The sequence below is a fragment of the Echiichthys vipera genome (genome assembly GCF_963691815.1).
Source record: "Echiichthys vipera genome assembly, chromosome: 17".
Lineage (NCBI taxonomy): Eukaryota > Metazoa > Chordata > Actinopteri > Perciformes > Trachinidae > Echiichthys > Echiichthys vipera.
The window spans coordinates 5,940,657-5,961,403 of NC_139842.1; the positions used below are offsets into that span (position 1 = coordinate 5,940,657).

Genomic DNA, 20,747 nt, shown 5'->3' on the forward strand with positions numbered 1-20,747 from the left:
GATTGCGTGGCTTATCTTTATAAAGAAAAGAAATATTTACACTTCTCTTAAATTGTATTTGGTTTTTCTCTTCATATTGGATGTATTTGTCTTGTACGTTTTGTAGCATCTGTCGTCTATTTTCAATGAGGTGCAGCTTTCTAAAAGACCTTTTCCTGCTTAAGATTAAGTTCTGGAAGGAAACCTGGTGGTATTCGGGGTGGACCCTCTGTCTTGATTCAAAACAACTGTTTATAAGGTTATTTCTTCCTGTGAAGCTGAACTAATTACAATGTGTCATTGTGAAGACCAGAGGAAGTGTGTGTTAGTGTGTGTTTCATCAAGAATGATCCATCATGACACTAAAATCGATGCTTTAAAGCTTTAATGCAAAGAAGTTGAACAGACCAGAGTGCATAAGGAACTCAGGGACTGACAGAAGCTGTAAAGAGAAAGGCGGGTTGGAGGTTTACACCTCAGCGGAGGCTTCCTCGTTGCGGTGGACGTAGTCGGTGATGAATTTCAGATGCTTTGACACACTGGTGTAGACGCCAGGGCGATCTGGGAGACCACAACCGTCAGGACTCCCGTAACTCATGATGCCCACCTGCACAAAGCCATCTGCTTTACGACACACCAGCGGGCCGCCATAATCCCCCTTTAAAAACACACATATTGATTGTGTAAATGTTTGCACTATGCATTGTTCCTTTATTTGAACTTGTTAAGTAGACGCACAGCAGATCAACGTGGTCAGTAGCTGGGATATTATTAGACTTTTAAGAGTCAATGTACAAATGCTCCACTACAAGTCCTGCATTCAAAATCTTCCCTCAGTAAAAGTACAGGTATTACCAGAGAAATGTACTTTAAAGTATCAAAAGTCAAAGTGATCATTCTAAAGGAAATCAGCCCCTGTATATATTGTTTTACAGTATATTACGTTGTTAATTGCTAGTTGAGGTTAGTTTTATAAATAGTATCATGGGTCATGCCCCCTGAATCAGAGTTGAATGGATATTTATTATAAAGCTCACAGTGCAGGCGTCCTTCCCTCCAGCCAGGTCCCCGGCACACAGCATGTCTGAGGTCAGCTCAGGATACTTCTCCTTACACACACTTTGAGGGATGATTGAGATTTTCACTTGCTGAAGGGTTTCTGGATCCTTCAGTGGCTCTGCACACACACACACACACACACACACACACACACACACACACACTGGTTAGGCCTGTGTTTACAGCTGTATGTTTTTGTGTTAAATGAAATGCACTCAGAGCAGTATTACTGCCATTTCTGACCCCAGAGAGACCCCTTGGCCAAGCTGAATATATTTTTCTGTTTTTATAAAAAACTTTTTATATCTTATGGAGTACTATGGCTTTTCTTATATAAAAAAAAACACAACAGTACTCATTTGTCTCACAGGCTGCAAAACTTACCATTAGTCTTGACGTTCCCCCAGCCCATGATCCAACACTCAGAGGACGTGTCGAAGTGGTCGTCAACGCTGGGTAGACTCACCATTTTGACCTCCTTTGACCATTGAAGCTTCTTCTTCAGCTTCACCAAAATTACGTCGTGCACAAAGCCCCTGCTCAGGCGACCGTATTTAGGTTCCTGCATTAAGTTTATTATGGCCATGTAACGTTTTGACTTCTTCTGCAGTTCGTGAGTACCCACCCAAACTGATGATCGAAGTGGATTAGCTCCAGGGAATCTGGCAACACAGACACACACACATGCACGTATTTCTGCATTCATCAATCAGACTGGACAATAAAAACATGCATATATATATATATATATATATATATATATATATACAGTATATATATGGGGTTTATATAATAATCAGTGCTGTCACTATGGAAGTGTCCACTTACTTATTCCAGCAGCTGGCAGCACTCATCACCCAATCATTGCTAAGGATGGTGCCACCGCAGCGCCACTCTTTGACACCATCCGAGATGTTTAGGAAGGCCATCCATGGCCAGCCGTTCCTTGGAGCATCCTGCCCCCCGACGATGGAGCTCCTGACCTCAGCGCCGAGCAAACCTAAAACAGCAATAATTGGAACTTTCTAAAAGTTGTTAAAGGACTCCTGTGGAGTTCCTGATCTCCAGGAGTGCTGTGGAGCCTTTTTCTATAAGTGGGTCCCCTTTAGTTTGTAGGACACACAAGGACGCATGTACACTTGCAGATGTGAGACGCAGTCCAGCTAATGGCTTCACACTATTAAGAAGTTAGATGTGATGATCGATATCAGCCTCATGTCTTTACAGTAAATATAAATCTACAGCCTTAGCATGAAGATTGCAAACAGGTGGAAACAGCTAGCCTTGCTCTGTTCACCCACTAGCGCCTTTAAATCTCACCACAGGGGGTCATGTAACAGTTACTGCAGGGGCTCCGCCAAAATGTTTGATAATTTACAAAACATTTTTTTCTTTCAAAATATGTCTGAAAATATACATTTATATGAATGCAACGTATAATTAGCAAAGATACATTTATGAAAAGATAAATAAATACAAATTACATAACCGTGATGATAGGCTCACTGGCTTATAGGCACTTCAGGTAGCCATGCACAGATACAATTTAGGATACAATATGCCTTCCAAATGTATGTTTAACATTAACATAATGATGTATAAATATGTTAATAATGATCACTGTAATATTTTAGTATTGTATGCATCATAAAACGCTGTGTGTATAGGCTTTAAACCCTAGCTGTTAGGCCCAATTTAATATGCAACTCAATTTAATAGCTAAGGGGTCCTGGCCTAAAAGACATTGAAGACCCCTGCTCTAATCTCTTGGCAAGTAGGCAAATAAGCTTATTTCCCCAAACTGCTTCTGTAAAATCTACAGCAGAAACACATTAACCCTAAAAAAGAATTCATAATTTGACAGGTTTTGCCATAAAATACTCTGATTTTGATACATTGCATGCATTCATGTCAATCTATCAAGGTAGCAAATTAGCGTTGCTCAACTAAGTGAATGCAGATGCATCAGCTCAGAAAGATGTTTCTCACCTGCTATGCTGTGGATCAAAACCAGCGCAGTGACAAGTCTGCAGAAGGCCATGATTGGTGGTGGAGTGAAGTGCTGCTCTGAAGGCTGCAGTTTTATACCCACACGTTATCTGTTTCATCTCAAACCACACATTCACTCAAGTGTGAAGATACTGATATTTTGCGTGAGTATTTCTACTTTGTAAGGCTGTATATCTTTGCCCCACAACATGTCAGAGAGAGACGTCGTACTTCAATGCCGGTCAGAGTCTTATTTAATGCACAAGGTTATAAATCCAGAGGGTAGAACGGTGGTGTTAACGTTTAAACAATAGTCTTGTCTTGGAAACAGCAGAGTTCTCTTTTTTACAACTCTAAACGTCAGCCCTTGAGAGCATAAAGTGAGCAGTTTGCTTTTATGCACTCTGCATTAATGCTAAGTGTAATGCAAAGTATTTTAATTTAAAGTATAAAGTATGGACTCTAAGAACAGCCCTGACAACGTATTAACCTCTCCCACCTGTTCTGACCCCAATGAAAAGAAATTATTATTATTGTTGTTGTTGTTGTTGTTGTTGTTGTTGTTGCATTATTATTTTCGGGGTATTTTTTAATATTTTCCTTGTTTTGTAAAATTGTAACGTTTATGAGCAATATAGAAACTCAATGTATTGTTTATGATGCACTAGAAATTAAAAGATAAGGACATTATAAAGCTCTACTTATTTTTGTTGGATACATTTTAACTATAAACGTTAACAACTCAGACCATGAAACACCTGTGATGATGTATAAATAGTTATTGTAACTTTATAACACAGTGTATAAGTACACACATCCTGAGTTTGTTATGAATCATTCATTCACTCATGAAGACATGTCATCATTATATTTAATAACAACTATGTTAAATGATGTTATCAAAGGTTTATTATCAGTCACTGATTGTCCAAACTCTTTAAAATCTAACCAAATTACAATGTTTACAACTAAAATTCAGTTGCACCTATTAGTTGCAGTAAAATATCAGATGTATCTGTCACATAAGCAGAGTTAAGTTTATACGTTTCATAGAAAGATAGTTATCAGCCTTTTAATGTAATGTAATGTCTAATCTGATAGATGTTGTTAGTGTTTATTAACTCGCACTGGCCTCCTGTCATTTTGCAAAGTTGATCCTGAGGCAAAGCAAATTGAGCAGCCTGTCCCGGTCTATACACTAGTATGGATGCTTCATAAGAGGAACGGATATTTATTTAATATACACTTGTAAATGCCCTTGTCTTTGCTCACAACTACATTCTCGTTAAGATATTCAATTTATGTATATGTTACTTATAAATCTAAAATAAAGGCATAATAGATCCATGACATCCAGCTGCAGATGCTGGAAGAAGCAGAGACAGTGTAGGACCACAAAAACGCAAATAACTGACAACTAAAAACTTATTGATGTACATAATAATAATAATAATATTAGTAATAATAATAATAATGATGATGATGATGATGATGATGATGATGATGATGATGGTGATGATGATGATGATGGTGATGATGATGATGATGATGATGATGATGATGATGATAATAATAATAATAATAATGATGATGATGATGATGATGATGATGATGATGATGATGATGATGATGATGATGATGATGATGATGATGATGATGATGATAATAATAATAATAATAATAATAATAATAATGATGATGATGATGATGATGATATTAATAATAATAATAATAATAATAATAATAATAATAATTTGCAAAACCACCTACAGCTAAGTGTGTATCCTATTATCACCCCACAGGAACGTTCAGGGTCGGTTTTGTTTCCATGGGGATGCATTTGTCTGAGACGCCGCAGTTCTTGTGACGTCGTCAAAGTTTACAAACAGAACTATTGGCTCGAGCTACGAAATACAAATACAACGTTATAGCGCGTTCTTAACCGGGTTAATCCGTCGTTAGCTTGAACTGTTAGCCCTGGTTAGCACGGTTAATTGACGTTAGCCCGGTTAATTGACGTTTGCCCGGTAACATCTGTCACCATGGAGCAAACAGCCAGCGTCAACGCAGATCCTGTCCACGGCTCTGACGGTAACGGTGGGTTAGGGTTAGGGTTAGGTCTGTTGGTTGACTGGACTGGACAATGTTAATGTTTATATGTATTGTATATATATAAATGCTGTATAATATGTTGTTAATGTAGTTAAATGAGTCGCTAAACGTCTGTTATTTACAGGTCGTTACACACAGTGGCGTAACTGGGCTGGCTTCTGGTGAGTGTCCGTGTTTTTAACCTCTTCCACTCTTTCCCAAAGACAGTGTTTGTGTTTTTTAGGGGACGATGTTCATGGCAAGTAAAAAAAGCATACAGAAAAGTAAAACACATATAGAAGTTTGTAAACATGTTCTGAAAGCTAGAAACCTGAGTATTAGTTTGAGACGCAGCTCAGCATTGTGTGTACAAGGATCAGAACAGTGTGATAGGAGTTCTTGATGTCCACCCCCGTGTTCCTTTATGTCTCATAAGTTGTTGCATTGCATTGCTGATATGGTGTTAAATGTAAAAAATGGTCAAAAATCCTTCCAGGATGTCAAGGTAAGATACCCAGACCTTGGGGAAGATAATAAAATAAATCTATGCTGTGATTTTGTTTCCAAAACTTTTCACATTTGGATATTGCTGCAAGAATTATATTCTTCAGCCTTTTGATGGCCAGCGCTTCTGTTCAGACATCTGTCCTGGGACGACCATGCCTCCTCTGAATGCTCTCGGTCTCTCGTTTGTAGTTGTGAAGTTTCACAAGGCTGCGATATCTTAGAGGTCACAACAGCACACACAAGAATGGACACAAGAGTCTCAGTTTTCCATCTCATCATTTCAATTTCAGCCTCTTATCCGGGGTCGGGTCGCGGGGGCAGCAGCTTTAGCAGGGGACCCCAAACTTCCCTTTTGCCGGACCACATTAACCAGCTCTAACTGGGGGATCCCGAGGCGTTCTCAGGGCAGTGTGGAGATATGATTTCTCCACCTAGTCCTGGGTCTTCCCCGAGGCCTCCTCCCAGCTGGACGTGCCTGGAACACCTCCCTAGGGAGGCGCCCAGGATTCATCCTTACTAGATGCCCGAACCACCTCAACTGGCTCCTTTCAACGCAAAGGAGCAGCGGTTCTACTCCGAGTTCCTCACGGATGGCTGAACTTCTCCCCCTCTCTCTAAGGGAGACTCCAGCCACCCTCCTGAGAAAACCCATTTCGGCCGCTGAGTTTTCCAGTCATACTCAATTTATGCAATTCCGAGACTGTTTAGGGACCCCAGTTTTTAGAAATATTACATTATTGTAGAATGGTCCAACACAATGCATTTGTAATGCATGTGAACTGCATAGGGTTGTCATAAAGTGGACAAATCTGTGGAGTGGCCAGAGAACGCATTTCCATTTAGATATCTTAAGGTCAGAGGTCAGGGGAACCTCTTGAAAATGGCCTCTGTATGTTTTTTCTGTAAGTAAGCAAGACATGGTCATCTAGTTTAATATGATGCTAAATCACAATAGCTCTGTTACTGAGCCAGCTACTGCCTCTCAAAGACCAAAAGCTCTTCCACTCCTTGAGGACGCCGGCGAGTGGAAGAGCTTTGAATGAGCTGAAAGAGAGTGTTAAAAAAACTTAAGTTTTCAGAACAACTGCCCTGACACATTATACAATTATTAAACTACATTGAAGTGTTGTATAAAATGAGGTGATAAGTGTAAGTGTGTATTAAAACACAATGTATTATTATAGAGTTTACTACCCAGCAGTAAATAAAGTAACTCAAAGGAGGTCCACCTTTACCAGCTGCAACATTAAAGTGACAAACACATAAATACTTATATATTATTTTGTGTCGTGAGTACTTTTACTTTTGGTACTTGAAGTATATTTAATTGTAAATATTCTTATAGTTTTACAATGTTTACAATGTGGCGTTATTACTTTTACTAAAGAAGAGAAAAACATCTGAAAACGTCCCCAAATAACTGTAATCTGGTGAAAGTGCTAACTATGGCTACATGTCGAGAAGGTAACAACAGGATTCACGTTAAATTAAGTTATTAGTGTCTGTTTCTAAATGAATATGAGAGGCAGTGACTTTTGAGCACCAGCTGAAGTAGATCAATAAAACTGTCAATTATCCAACGCTGACACTGAATTCTTCTCCCGTATATTTTGACAATTTGAGTTTTATCGAGGAAATCGTTGGTGTTATCTCACAGTTATTGGTAATCTGCTTACCCAGCCTGTTTTTTTATCTCCCTCTTCTTCTGATAACCTCCCAGGCTCCTCGGATTGTGCAACAACTTTGCTTATGTGGTCATGCTGAGCGCCGCCCACGACATCCTCAAAACTCAAGAGTTAAAAAACACCACATCGGCATCTGTGAGAATGCACATCAGTATTCATATGTATTGCAGCGACCCTTGTTGTTGCTAATGGCTTGAAGCTATAATGTCTGTATAGACATAAATTATTCACATTTGACCTTTTTCCTTCTTTTTATCCAGACTTTAGACACATCTGCTGTGGATTTCCAAGCTGGGAACAGTAGCAACAGTAGCCGCTATGACTGCAATCCTGTCTCTACTGCGGTAAATTATTCACTACACAACAGGACGTAACCTGAACCCGGCTGCATGTTCACAGAACATTAAGGCTTTCCTCAGCAGTCAAGAAGGTTTTCTTAAAGAGAGAAGACTAAACGGGTCCTGATACTAATATGACAAGCTAGAAATGAAAGTACCAGAATAAAATCTCCCCACAGTGAAATAAGGGATTGTTACAAACTTGTATCGCATGTATTTTGCCACAACAATGGCGTTAGGAGCCACTGCTTTGGGTAGCCGTAAGAAATCTTCCACAGAAATGTAATAATGTGAGTTCCCTCAGCATTTCTTTTTTACCCTTTTAGGAACTTTTTAAATACTCTGCCAATTTGCCCACGTAAAAAAGTTTAAAAAAAAAACTTGTTAAATCGTTCTGGAAGCACATCCCTCATCAAGAAATTTGGAATCGGCCTCTTCCTGCCCACCACCGTACATCCATACATCCCAATAATCCATCAATTTGTGAATGTGACATCTCAGGAAGCCTGGAAGGATTTCCTTGAAATTTAGTTCAAATGTCCACCTGGATTCAAGGATGAACTGATTTAGATGTTGGGGGTCAAAGGTCACTGTGACCTCACAAAATGTATTTTTTTGTCAGAAGTCAAGGATTCCTACATTAATTATGACATTTTAAACAGATGTCTGATAAAAAGATGAAGTGATGACATTTTATAGGCAAAAGGTCAAAAGTCAACTTCACGGCGACGTCATAATGTTTCTGTCCATTATTCTACATCAAACCTCAGCAACAGAAGGGGAGACAATTGGTCAGATACTGACTTGGTGACACGCAGCTGTTGTTATTCTGTAGATATTCTGTGCTGCCAGGTTGAAGATGTGTGTGAAGCATTAACGTCTCGCCCAAAAATCAACATAAAACTTTTATATAAATGTAATTCTTTCAAAGTTTTCACTGCATACATCATGAAAGTCTGGGCAGTTTGGAAGTAAACTGCAACTTGACTGGTGGATGGAGGCATGTAACTGTGAGGTGGAAAATCTGGTTTGACAAGGCAGCATACATCGTCAGAACCTCGTTGCCATCGTTCATTTGTTTATGCTGCTTGTTGGCTCAAGCTGGCATTGGCTGACACAGATACGGCGCTACAGTGTATTTTCACTCTTTTTACCAACTGTCTGCTCTGCGCTGGAGGTTTCAGGTTTGTTTTACGGCTTTTGATTGTTTCTTGCATTAGTGATTTCCCTAATCTATCAGGTCAGTATAGTCAAGGTCGGGCATTTCTAGGGGACATAAACAGGAGAAAACCACACTTTTGAGTGGAGGGGGACTTTAATTGACAGGTCATGTTTGACATATTAACTCTAACGATGGTCTGATGCTTTTGTCCTCAGGCTGTGCTGTTAGCTGACATCCTCCCAACACTGATCATCAAGTTGTCTGCTCCCTTTGTGATCCACAAACTGCCTTATGGGTAAGACAATAATTATCCCCTGTGTACCTGAACAATAAAAATCAAGGCCATTCCATATTTAGATATACAACAGGCATCCCATTATTTCATGTTATACAAAAGCCTTTTAGTGCCTCACATAACGTTTTGTCACATCACGGTTTCAATTAGTGTCCAGGCCTTCATGTGGAACCTATTTCCTGTTTCCTGGTTAGTGTAAACTCGGCACATCTTCCATGGTGACCTGTTGTCTTGATACATTTAGCGTGACGTACATTTAATTCACCAAATCTCTGTTGTTTGTGGCGATTCTAAACTCAACACTTCCCTGGTAACACAGATGTCCTGGCTCACTGGCCACAATGCTTCCTTTCCTGGTGGTCTTTTATTTTGAAAAAGTGTACACTTTCATTGATGGTAGCTTATTAAAGTGGAGCCATTACAGTGCACATAGTTATTTACAATATACATAGACTGGTTGAGCTTATGTGGCCTGTAGACAGTGCAGTCTGATGGTAATTGGACAATTAATGCTGCAAAAATAACATTGTACAGTCACATAAAAAGTGTGATCCTTTAATGTATGTGCATTACATGACTACTGTACTGTGTTGTAAATCTACTGCCCGATTCCTGTTTTTTCTAGTTTCCGTGTGTTGTTCTGCGCCGTCATGGCAGCAACAAGTTTCCTCCTGGTGTCCTTCTCCTCGGCTGTGTGGATGAGCATTCTTGGTAAAGCTCTAATTATTTTGAGTAAATGCATTTATCGTTATTGGTGGTGGAACTGTGAAGACGCCTGATGACGATTAGATATAGCTTCACATATTTTCAGTTTCATTTCCTTCCATCTTATCTGAATGGTCGCAGCGGCTGTTTTTCCACAGAAATATGATACCACTTATCATGAAATATTTATCACCATGCTAACACTGATCAGTGACTTGACCTTCTAAAGTGGGTAGCAAAGCAGTTTCAGAGGAGGAGGTAAGGTAATCAGACTAAGCGGTCAGTCACACAAAGGAGCGTAATGTTAGGAGGCAGTGTGATATCAGGGTCCTTATCCTCCTCCTCCTCGCAGTCCAGTAAAGCTAAAAGCACAAGATCTCATTGCTCTGTGTGATCTGTAAGACATCTCTGCAGTCAGCAGAAACAGGGTCACTGAGGACACAGACCCTACAGGGCTCCCCCCAGGCCCTTGGCCAGACGGGGCCAGATTGACCCTCTCTGTTTACAGCCCTGTTGGTCATACTCTCTGTGCACAGTGTACACAAACATTTACACTGTCAGTGATGCGGCAAAATGACAATGATTGTGAAGTGGCAGAAATCTCATTTAACGGCTTACTACAGAGTAAGCTTTTCCACTAGCAAGTGGAACAAATAAATTGCAATTTTATTAAAATCACAATATATGGACTAATATATAGTCTTCAGCGTCATCTAGGCCAGCACCCCTTAGCTGAGAGAGAGACAGAGCACCCCCCCTACTATATAGTATTGTATAAAACTGAGTGGCACAATAAAAGTGTTTACGGTCCAAAACGGTACCTTTTTTGGCGCATATAATACTAAATACTAGAATCACATTTGTCCTCATGTGGAAGGCACAGTGATGTGTTTTCACAAAAAAGCCAATTAATCTTTGCTAATGAACGTTGGATTCATGTTAATTTATGTGTTAATTAAAAAAATTGGCACTAACACTAAATATATGATTACTATAGGTAGAAGTGAAACAGCCGAGTCAGTTGAGTAAATGCAAGTGTTTCAGGGAAAAAAGCATTAGTCATTTGTTCCCCATTTTGGATATTATAAGTTATTGTTGATGTGGAAAAAGCGAAGATGAAACTATTAATCTTAATATCCCTGTCAGCTAACATACACAACACTTGATCCCAGGAACCGACACACCTCAATGGACTGCAGCCATAATTAATGTTCTTTGTTACTGAAAATGGTCGATGCTATCACAGTATTTGAGAGAGAGTCATTGCATAATGCTTGCAGGTACGGCAAACCTGACCCGAGTGGATCTTGGGAAGTAATTAGAAAGGCATATTAAAAACACTGAGTTGATTACATTCGTATTAAAATAATAGAACACAACTTTATTGTCCATGAAAGTCTAAAATGGTCCGTGGCTCATCCAGCAGTCCAGGTGCAGTTTAGTGCAGTTCGTCAGTAAGTCAGTTGGTGACATGTTAAAGGCCTCTCTGTGTTTGTAGGAGTGGTGTTTGCCAGTGTGAGTGCTGGACTGGGAGAGCTGTCCTTCCTCTCTCTCACCGTCTACTTCAGCAGGTAAACACTGACTCTACGTCGCACAACTTTCTCTAATCAATACGAGCTGAGACGACATTACTTGTTGCTGTTCCTGAAGTTTTGATAGAAAATGGCTCATTATACATTACTGCATATTGTTGCATCGATAATGAATTACTAGCTGTTTGAAAAAAAAAAAACGTATTAAAAATGAGAACATGTTAAAAGACAGACATTACTTTTTTGACTTTACAACGCTGCACAACAACGCTGAGCGACGCTCAGGGAATAAACTCACACTACTCAAAGTGATCACTGACATGCACCTTATCTCACTTGCACATTAAAATACACATAGCACATTGTAATATAGTGTTTTTATCTGCGATACTGTACTTTTATTTTATTCTATTTTATTGTTGTTCATATTTTGTGTTTTATATTTGATCTTATTTTTAGTACTTCTGATTGCTCTGTACCGCTGCTACGATGACCTAATTTCCCCTCGGGGATAAATAAAGTTATCTATCTTTCTATCTATCTATCTATCTATATATACGTATATATATATATCTTTTAAATGTACTAATAACCATTGCAAAGTTTGTTTTTTTGCCTTGTTGTTTGTGCTTTGGGATGCAGTTGTATGGAAGACTGTTTCTGCTGGGGAAGAAATAAAAAAAGGAAAATGCTCGTAACGACAAATATACAGATGTTTACCTTCAGTCAAAAAAACAGGTGATACTAAGATTATGGAAAAGATGAATTACTAAATTGGCATCATCTACCTCAAGCATCCCGTCTGGGCCTTGCCGCTATTACAAAATATATGAAATGTAAAGAAAAGAAGAAGTCTCTCTCTTGCCCCAAGTGCCATTTTGGATTCCCCCTTTTGTGTGGGAATATGTCCGATCAGGCAGGCCTCATTGAAATGTCAAATGTTGACAAGGCTGAGTTCCAAACTGACCACAAAAGTCACCTTGAAAAGACAAATGAAACCAACGCCATAGATTCCTATAATTAACTTAGCATGGGTGTTTTCTTTTATATAATTCCCCTAGTGGACATGGGCTTTACTTTCAGTTGTGAACAGAAACAATTTTCTTTTTGTAAACCTTGAGGACACCTGACATCTTTGATTTCAGAATTGTGTTGGTGAATGGGTGTTTTTTGGCACTTGACTCCTTCAGTTTCCTCATATGAAGCTTAAAAGCAGAGGTTTCAAAACAGTTCCTCTTTGTAACCACAATGGCAACAAACTGAAACTTTCTCAAAGATCATTTTAATAGCTCCCTAAACCAGTGGGACAATTGTCAGCAATTATGGTCTAAGAAACGTTGTGTGTATCTCTCATGTTGTGCTTTTGTAATATAAGGGCCATTATAAACTCTGTTGTGTCTCATAAAGATATATACTGTAGATTGGATTGTAAACACTGGTTTCCCACCTGCTACAGGGATGTACTGGGATGTTGGGGCTCAGGTACTGGTGGTGCTGGCGTTGCTGGAGCCCTCCTCTACTCAGGCCTCACACAAGTGGGCCTGTCGCCCCAGATTACGCTTCTCACTATGCTGGTGATCCCATTTGCTATGGTGATCAGGTGAGTGTGGAAGTACAGAAAGAGAGTGTGTGTGTGTGTGTGTGTGTGTGTGTGTGTGTGTGTGTGTGTGTGTGTGTGTGTGTGTGTGTGTGTGTGTGTGTGTGTGTGTGTGTGTGTGTGTGTGTGTGTGTGTGTGTGTGTGTGTGTGTGTGTGTGTGTGTGTGTGTGTGTGTGTGTGTGTGTGTGTGTGTGTGTGTCTGTGTGTGTCTGTGTGTGTCTGTGCGTGCGTGCGTGCGTGCAAAAACCACAGTGGTATTCAGATTGATTCAAGTAAGTTTTATCACAGTAAATATGAAATAATGGCTACTTTTTATAAACTCTACTATTGTTTACTATATTTCTTTGTTGACTATAATTCTGGATTCCACAATCAATTCATCCTGACTGCTTTGAGTCCTCACATTAGTGTGTCTGTCCATTCCTCCTCTTGTTTTAGTCCCAGCTCAAATTAAATCATTCTTATTTTTTGCTCATTCCAACGTCATGTCCAGCTATTTCTTCCTGCTGGTTCCTCCTCCTTCGTTACCTCAGTGGAAAAGCAGCCAGGCAGAATATGCAGCCGTGGGCTCAGAGGACAGGCAGCAGCTGATTGATGGATCAGAAGAAGAGGAGCAGGACAAATCAACCCCAGGTACAAGTCACACACTCAGTCTTACTTGCACTTCACATGATATAAACGTAATTAATTCATGCAGCGATATATGGTTTAATTGCTTGGTGAGTTAAACATTAGCTGCAGTTGTGCAATACGTTCATTTGGAGGGTCCAGCTGCAGTGCATTGCTGTAATCTAATCAGATAATAATGAAAGCCCTTGTCAGAGTTGAGATCTTAATTTTGCTTATAAAGTGATAAGATTCAGTTCGATATTATATATGCACTGAGTCATTTCATTAGACAGCAGGACTTGTATAAACATGGTAAGACGTGAGGTCAGATAAGTTAGGATGAGTCTGTAGTTTTATCTTGTGTGGTTAAGGGTTGTTATGTGTCATTCAGATCTGTATGCCTGCATTAGAAGAGATAAATAAGTGTGTATGTGTATGCTGGATGTTATCCCTTCTGTGTAGCAGTGAAATCTACACTTTGTACTCAATGTGCAAATGAGAAGCTTTGGGGTTATTCAAAGTGGATTTCTTCTTCTTTTGATACTGTTTCCCTGTTTCCATTGTATATGTTGAGCTTGAGGCTGTGAACACAATGTAATCACCTTTAAGTGGACATGGCAAACGTGTTAGCAAGTAGTTTCTTATTTATACATTTAGCAGACACAGCGCAACATGATCATTTGTTAGGAGTCTTCGCAATTGTGTCACCTGATGAATCAGTCCAATAGTCTCTCTCTTAAAGCTGTTTTCTGGTCTCCACCAGCTCCTGAGATAAATATCTTTAGCTGCTAAATGCTCCAATGTGTTCACCAGCTAGTCTCTAGCTGTGTGTACAGTTTACGGTGGGTTGCCCAAATTTATTTGATGAAAAAACCCTTTTAGAGCAGTGATAGTGAATGAAAACAGTAAAGTTCTGAGTGGGAAAACTAAAACTTTGACCAAAAAGCTGCTTAAACACTGTGTAGAGCTGAGGAGTGCAGAGCTCTGTAGGTTTGTCACTACGAGCAACGCTTTTAACATTCACTACTCATGGGATCCATTGTTGATACAAAATACTTTTAAATACTACTCCGAATCCTCCTTACAAGACCAGTGTTCCCCTCTGCTCTGCCCTCTCTCAGTGACAGGATAAAGTACAACACTTGTGACGTCAGAAGAACCATAATTCACAAAGCAGATTGGTGTATACCAGCCGCTTGGCTCTCTGATGCTTATTGGAAAAAGTTACAAGAAAGTCAAATGATGCAATGAGTCCAGTGCTGGATCCCTTCTCTTGAGCAGAACTTTTGAGTTTTATTTCAACTATACAGGGTATATAGACGGTGATTGATAGAGTGAACCTGTGGTGTCTGCTTCACTGTGAATATGCGGTTTCTCCACTCATTTATGTGGTGGACAGAACACAATAGAAAAAGAGGAAACACAATATTCCAAATGTTGTATTTTCTCTGCTGCTTTGTGAAATGTTAATATTTTCTCCCTTTTACTGTCCCTTCAGGGCCACCATACATTTGTAATTTGATACACAGGCAGATTTAAAAGAGGCTGTTGATGTCCACATTCTTTGATGTGAATGAATTGTAAGTTCTGCTGTATGTTATTGAAACACTCCACAGGCCACGTACCAGAGGACAGGAGCCGCGGGCCTCTCACCTTCACAGAGAAACTTCACATCATCAGGGTAAGTGCCCTCTTCTTCGCTTTACTTAAAGATGTACTCCCTAAAATGTTCATCTATTTAATTGTCTTTTAAGTTAAAAAGAGTGAGTTAAAACGATGGTGACTGATCATATGACCCATTCATGAAATTGCTTCTACTTGCCTTTTTGTATTCCAATCGGTGTGTCTGTGGCGACATTCCCTCTCTAGATGTAAATATGCTGCCTTGTTAGTGATGCTGCTGACAGCGGTTGGTCTGTCAGATCATCACTAACGGTTATGCTGCATTCCCATGTAATCAGAAATAAGGAACTTCCAACTTCTGAGTCAGGCTTGTAGTAAGGACAGAAGTGCAACAGGAACGAGTAGCAGTTTGGGCACAAGCCGACCAGGCAGCCAACACGTTGGGGGTGGCACAAGCACTTAAAAAAATCATCTCTGCCACGCAAAGTATGTCTGTCATATCACTGTGTGGTGAATTGGCAAATTGGCGCCCCCTGCAGCTGTAGGCGCTCCTGCTTGCTATCTTTTCTGTGGCCTGTGACGTCAACTACCAAGGAGCAACAACACAGTTGCTTAGTTAGCAGTTATTCTGTGCGCAAGTTTGAAATTAACTAATGTGACTCACTGAAGGAGATATGTAACGAAAGCAATCTCAAACTACATTCTTTCAGTGTTTTCGTAAGCATGCATCTGAAGTTGCTGTCGCCTCAGATGACACTGCAGCTGCAACTCGGAGGGGGTCTCGCATGGGGAGTAATTCCATGCAGAACTGCCACTGATAGGAACGTGTGTGTGTGTGTGTATGGATTTAAGAGGGTAACATATTGGGGACGGACTGGAAGTAGAAAGGTGAATGTGTGTTAATAAAGTTTACAAAAAAACAAAAAGGAAAAAAGTAAAGGCACATAGTGTCGGTGAACAAGATGGAGGGCTCTGAAAGAAAAGGGCTCGCTTGCAATTACATCTTACTGCCAAAGAGGCCGCTAGAAACAAGGTATCTCAATTCTTATGGAGTACCACTTTAAGACTGGAGTATTTGTTTTAGTATTATTACACTGATTAACTTGATTCGTGTAAGCAGGGCCTGCTGAAGTTTGTCTTTCCCCTGGGACTGGTCTATTTCGCTGAGTACTTCATCAACCAGGGCTTGGTAAGTCCTCTGCTGCCCTGGTGCTCCACATTCATCTTACTGCATGTTGTTAAGACAAACCAACCTCCTTGTGGTGTAAGCTGTATGAAGCTTTGAGATGTAACACACAGTATATAAACCCAGCACATTTTGTGATCATATTGATTTCTCCTTTGCCAGATGGAGCTCCTGTATTTCCCCACATTTTTCCTGTCTCATGCAGAGCAGTACCGCTGGTCAGTTAACCTCACTGGAATATGTTTCTGAAGGAATTACTTTGATTTAAATGGTCTATTCATTAATGGTGTGTGTGTGTGTGTGTGTGTGCGTGTGTGCGTGTGTGCGTGCATGCTCAGGTACCAGGCGCTGTACCAGGTCGGTGTGATGATATCTCGGTCCTCCCTGTGCTGTGTGAAGATCAGGAAACTGTGGGCTCTCTCTTGGCTACAGGTGACAAATCCATACAAGTAGTATAAATCAGCACAAACAGGACAAGCTGGCATGGAGCTTTTCTTCAAATGAGTCTTACATTTGATACTAAACATATTTGCAAAATGTAGTTTGATATTTCATTAATTTCACAACACTTGAACATATGTCACACGATAAGAACATGTGACTGCCGACCCATGTTTTGTATCACAGCGTTGATGAGCAGGCTCTCCTCTCTGCCCTACACAGGTGGTGAACGCAGTGCTGCTCCTGTTGGTAGTACGTTACCAGTTCCTGCCAAGTGCCTGGCTGGTATTTGTTATCGTCCTCTATGAGGGCCTGCTGGGTGGAGCTGCGTATGTCAACACCTTCTACTTCATCAGAGAGGAGGTCAGATCAACTTCCTGTCAGTCGGGTTGTTATTCAGGGTCATAGACATAAAACATATTATGTCTATGTTCAGGGAATCCATGTGTCACTTAAAGCAGATGCAAACTGAACACTTCCTCAAAGGTAACCTGTTAGCATGATAAAGTCAGTATAATGTACATTTCTATCAGTACGACGGTCAAAGTCACACCCACCATTCGGCTGCTCTCAGTTTCTCCTTCTCCTTAAGCTAATGTCATTAAAATTCAATACTTCCTACAGATGTTGCTTCCACAAGGCTTTTAATGTGAAACATCAGCAGGAAGTGTTTAATCATTGATGTGAGTTCAAAAACAGTATTGTTGGTTTTAGATTTTAGAAAGGCCAGTGAGTTTGTGTGAGTGTGTGTGCATATAACGACGGATAAGAAAGCACTTGCATGGTGATACACTGCCATATGTTTACAGCTGAGTTAATTCTTCATTACATAGGTAGCATGTGTTCGTCCTGACATGTTTCTTTCTGTCTCTCCTGCAGACTGAGGACAGACAGAGGGAGTTTGCCATGGCTGCTGCCAGCGTAGGAGACAGCCTGGGCATAGCTGTGGCTGGACTCGCTGCTTTCCCCATCCACAGATACTTCTGTTCCCTATAACCCAGCCCACACACTGACCAGCAGCATGAAGAAGCAACACTTAGGTGCTTCTATTTGAGGGATCTTTTTTTAAACCTGACATGAGTGAGAGACCACGGGACAAAAGAAGACTTTCCTCCTACATGAGGCCATCGAGAGAGGTGGACTCACTTACTAAACGGTCCTTTTCACCAACTTCCACTGATGCACTCAAGAAATATGATCAGACTTTGTTATACCACGGCAGGAAGTCAAGGTAAAAGCTCAGTTAGATTAATAATGTGTCAAAAACTGCACTATGAGCCTGTTGCCTGCTGAGAAAAACGTGTTTATTCTGTCATAAAAGTGCAGAAAATATCCAAAGCTTGATGTGCAGACCTACTTGTTGTGCACTAACCTTAGTGACAAATGAGAATGCTCTTCCTGCAACTGCATCACAAGGAAATCCCCCCTGTGGTTCAATAGAAGAGCATTTAATATGAAGCAGGAAAAGTCTACAGCAATCAGCTTTGCTGGGCCAAATACAGAAATGCAGTATCACATATTATTTTATGACTTATACGGTTTATTTTAACTGTGTTTCTGAATGATGGGACAGCATGAAGTAACATCGACTGTATCATTGTCTTGTCTGTAGTTAGTGGACAGTGAGTGTTGAGTCTGAACTGACCAAACAACAGATGACACCTGAGTTGATTTTAAGATATCAACACTTCTTTTACTGAACTCGCTTTTGATCATTTATAGTAACTTCACTGCTTGCCTTATATAAAATGACCTAGTGCACCTTTAAAACTAGTAATGCTACAATGAAACCATTACTCTGGGTATGGTACTAAATGCCTTACAACATGTGGGATTTTAATTTAGACATTTTAGATTTTTTTTAATTGATATTTACTGCTTATTTAATCTCTGCTGTTATGACATTCTTATATTTTCAATACTGGCACACGACCAAAGAGCCCGACCACTGAGTCTTGACTGTTGCAGCACCATGACAACTTATACACAAAGTGAAGTGATGGTATCAAAGGAGATGCAATAGTTGTATAGTGCCTTCTGTATTATTAGAACCAGGTTAACTTAATGACATGTTGTTGCTTTTGTTTTGCTTCTCAGTCACTGGTACTGTCACATCAGGTCTTGTACCTTTTACAGATGACAACTGCTTTATATTTGGATTAGCATTTTATATTTAAATACTGTTACAATGCTTTTAAATACTAATTATTTTAAATGTATATGAAGTCAGTAGAGAGGCGTCATGGCAAAAGACAATCCAAACGTTTTGGGGGTATGCCTGTCAACATGTTAACATTACCTTTTTGCACATATTTTGCTCAAGTTCTGCTTTTTTTGCTCCAAATGTCTCACTTTTCTTTTTTTGTAAACTATAGTAGTAAATAGAGCTGGGTGATATATTGCCAATATATTTTATCCCAATGCAGGTAATTTCATACCCGGATAATATAGCACATTTTCTGGTCATTAAAAAACTAAATAGTCTATATGAAATAACTACAAAGTACACCCAACTGTACTCTTGTGTGAAGTAAACACTTAGATGATAGAACTTGAGTGCAAAATGAACATAATGTGCAGTTCAGCCGCTGGCTTTTCAACATTGTGATAGAAACTAAATAGAAAAATATATACAATAGACTCTTTTATATCTTTTTTGACTATATATATCATGCTATCACCCAGCCCTAGTAGTAGTTTTTTATAGTTGGGTACTTTATCCTTGTTTTCTCTTAAACAGGTGTTGAACACACGGTTGTGCAAATTCCTACTGACAGTTTAACTGCCAATATTTTCTGCTGCTACTTTTGAATTAACCTGTGCTATTTTGTGCTCAGGTGTGCAAAGTTTTGAAATGGTTTAGTATGATGTAAACTAAAAAAGTGGTCTTCATTATAAAGGGAGCCAATAAGGTTCTGTGGTTGTACTGGGATTATCATTTTAAATGACAGCATGTTTTGTTTTTTTTGCCCATGAGTCACAGTGCTGTTTATAATGTTAGTGTTTCACTCAAACACACAATATTATTTCAGGGGGTTTATTCAACGGATTGCTGTCGTCCTTTGGACTGTAACTGACTATTTTCACTAATAACTGTTATTTTCTTGCATCAACTTATCATTAGGTTCAAATGTCTGAAAATAGAGAAAAATACAATTTTGTAAATTCAAATGTGACTTGTTCTTCATAGAGTGTGGTCTTTATCTACTCTGGAAAGTGTCCTGAGATAACTTTTGTTGTGATTTGGCAGGTTTGCATCCCGGCCTGGGCCTTTCTGTGTGGAGTTTGCATGTTCTCCCCGTGTCTGCGTGGGTTTTCTCCGGGTTCTCCGGTTTCCTCCCACAATCCAAAGACATGCACGTGTTAGGTTCATTGATGACTCTGAAAATTGCCCTTAGGTGTGAATGATTGTCTGTCTCTGTTCGTCTCTATGTGCCCTGCGATAGACTGGCGTCCTGTCCAGGGTGTACCCCGCCTCACGCCCGATTTCAGCTGGGATCGGCTCCAGCATCCCCGCGACCCCGACCCCGGGATAAGCGGTTAAAGATGAATGAATGAATGAATGAAAAATTGTTTTGTTCAACCAACAGCCCAAAACCCGTTTTCTGTTGACTCATTTCTTCAGCGCACATTTACATCTATTAAACTCACAGGTGAGCTACATTATACTGTATGAATTATGTGGTTGTGCAACAACAAATAACATTTAAAGTCGTGTTTACATATAAAACTAATTTGAATTGTAAAGTGTCTGATGTATTCTTTTTGACAACAAAACGTCAATTTCCTTGAAATAAAATTCTTCAAATGACAAAACCAAAGGATACGCAAAAGTCTTAATTTTTAAAGTTTAACAGCTGGATTCAAGATGTCTCCTTCACTGAAAAGTCCTTTCTCTCATGTTTTAAGGTGCATGTATTATTGCAATTACCTGGTTAAATAAAGGTC

At 39.8% G+C, this 20,747-nt stretch overlaps 2 protein-coding genes across 2 annotated transcripts; one reads left to right on the forward strand and one right to left on the reverse strand.

Moving 5' to 3' along the window:
* Positions 1-349: 349 nt before the first annotated feature.
* Positions 350-3,143, reverse strand: LOC310959272 (tryptase-2-like). Its single transcript, XM_083930563.1, has 5 exons — positions 3,028-3,143; positions 1,867-2,038; positions 1,423-1,700; positions 1,017-1,156; positions 350-637 (listed from the first exon to the last, which is right to left on the reverse strand). Exons 1-5 carry the CDS (start codon positions 3,077-3,079, stop codon positions 449-451), a joined length of 831 nt encoding a protein of 276 aa, XP_083786689.1. The 5' UTR covers positions 3,080-3,143; the 3' UTR covers positions 350-448.
* Positions 3,144-4,919: 1,776 nt separating this feature from the next.
* Positions 4,920-20,492, forward strand: cln3 (CLN3 lysosomal/endosomal transmembrane protein, battenin). Its single transcript, XM_083931373.1, has 15 exons — positions 4,920-5,118; positions 5,264-5,300; positions 7,346-7,445; positions 7,571-7,654; positions 9,026-9,105; positions 9,731-9,816; positions 11,309-11,381; positions 12,799-12,942; positions 13,434-13,573; positions 15,166-15,230; positions 16,293-16,361; positions 16,521-16,576; positions 16,697-16,790; positions 17,022-17,162; positions 17,679-20,492. The coding sequence occupies exons 1-15, from the start codon at positions 5,070-5,072 to the stop codon at positions 17,793-17,795; spliced, it is 1,335 nt and encodes a 444-aa protein (XP_083787499.1). The 5' UTR covers positions 4,920-5,069; the 3' UTR covers positions 17,796-20,492.
* Positions 20,493-20,747: the final 255 nt, after the last annotated feature.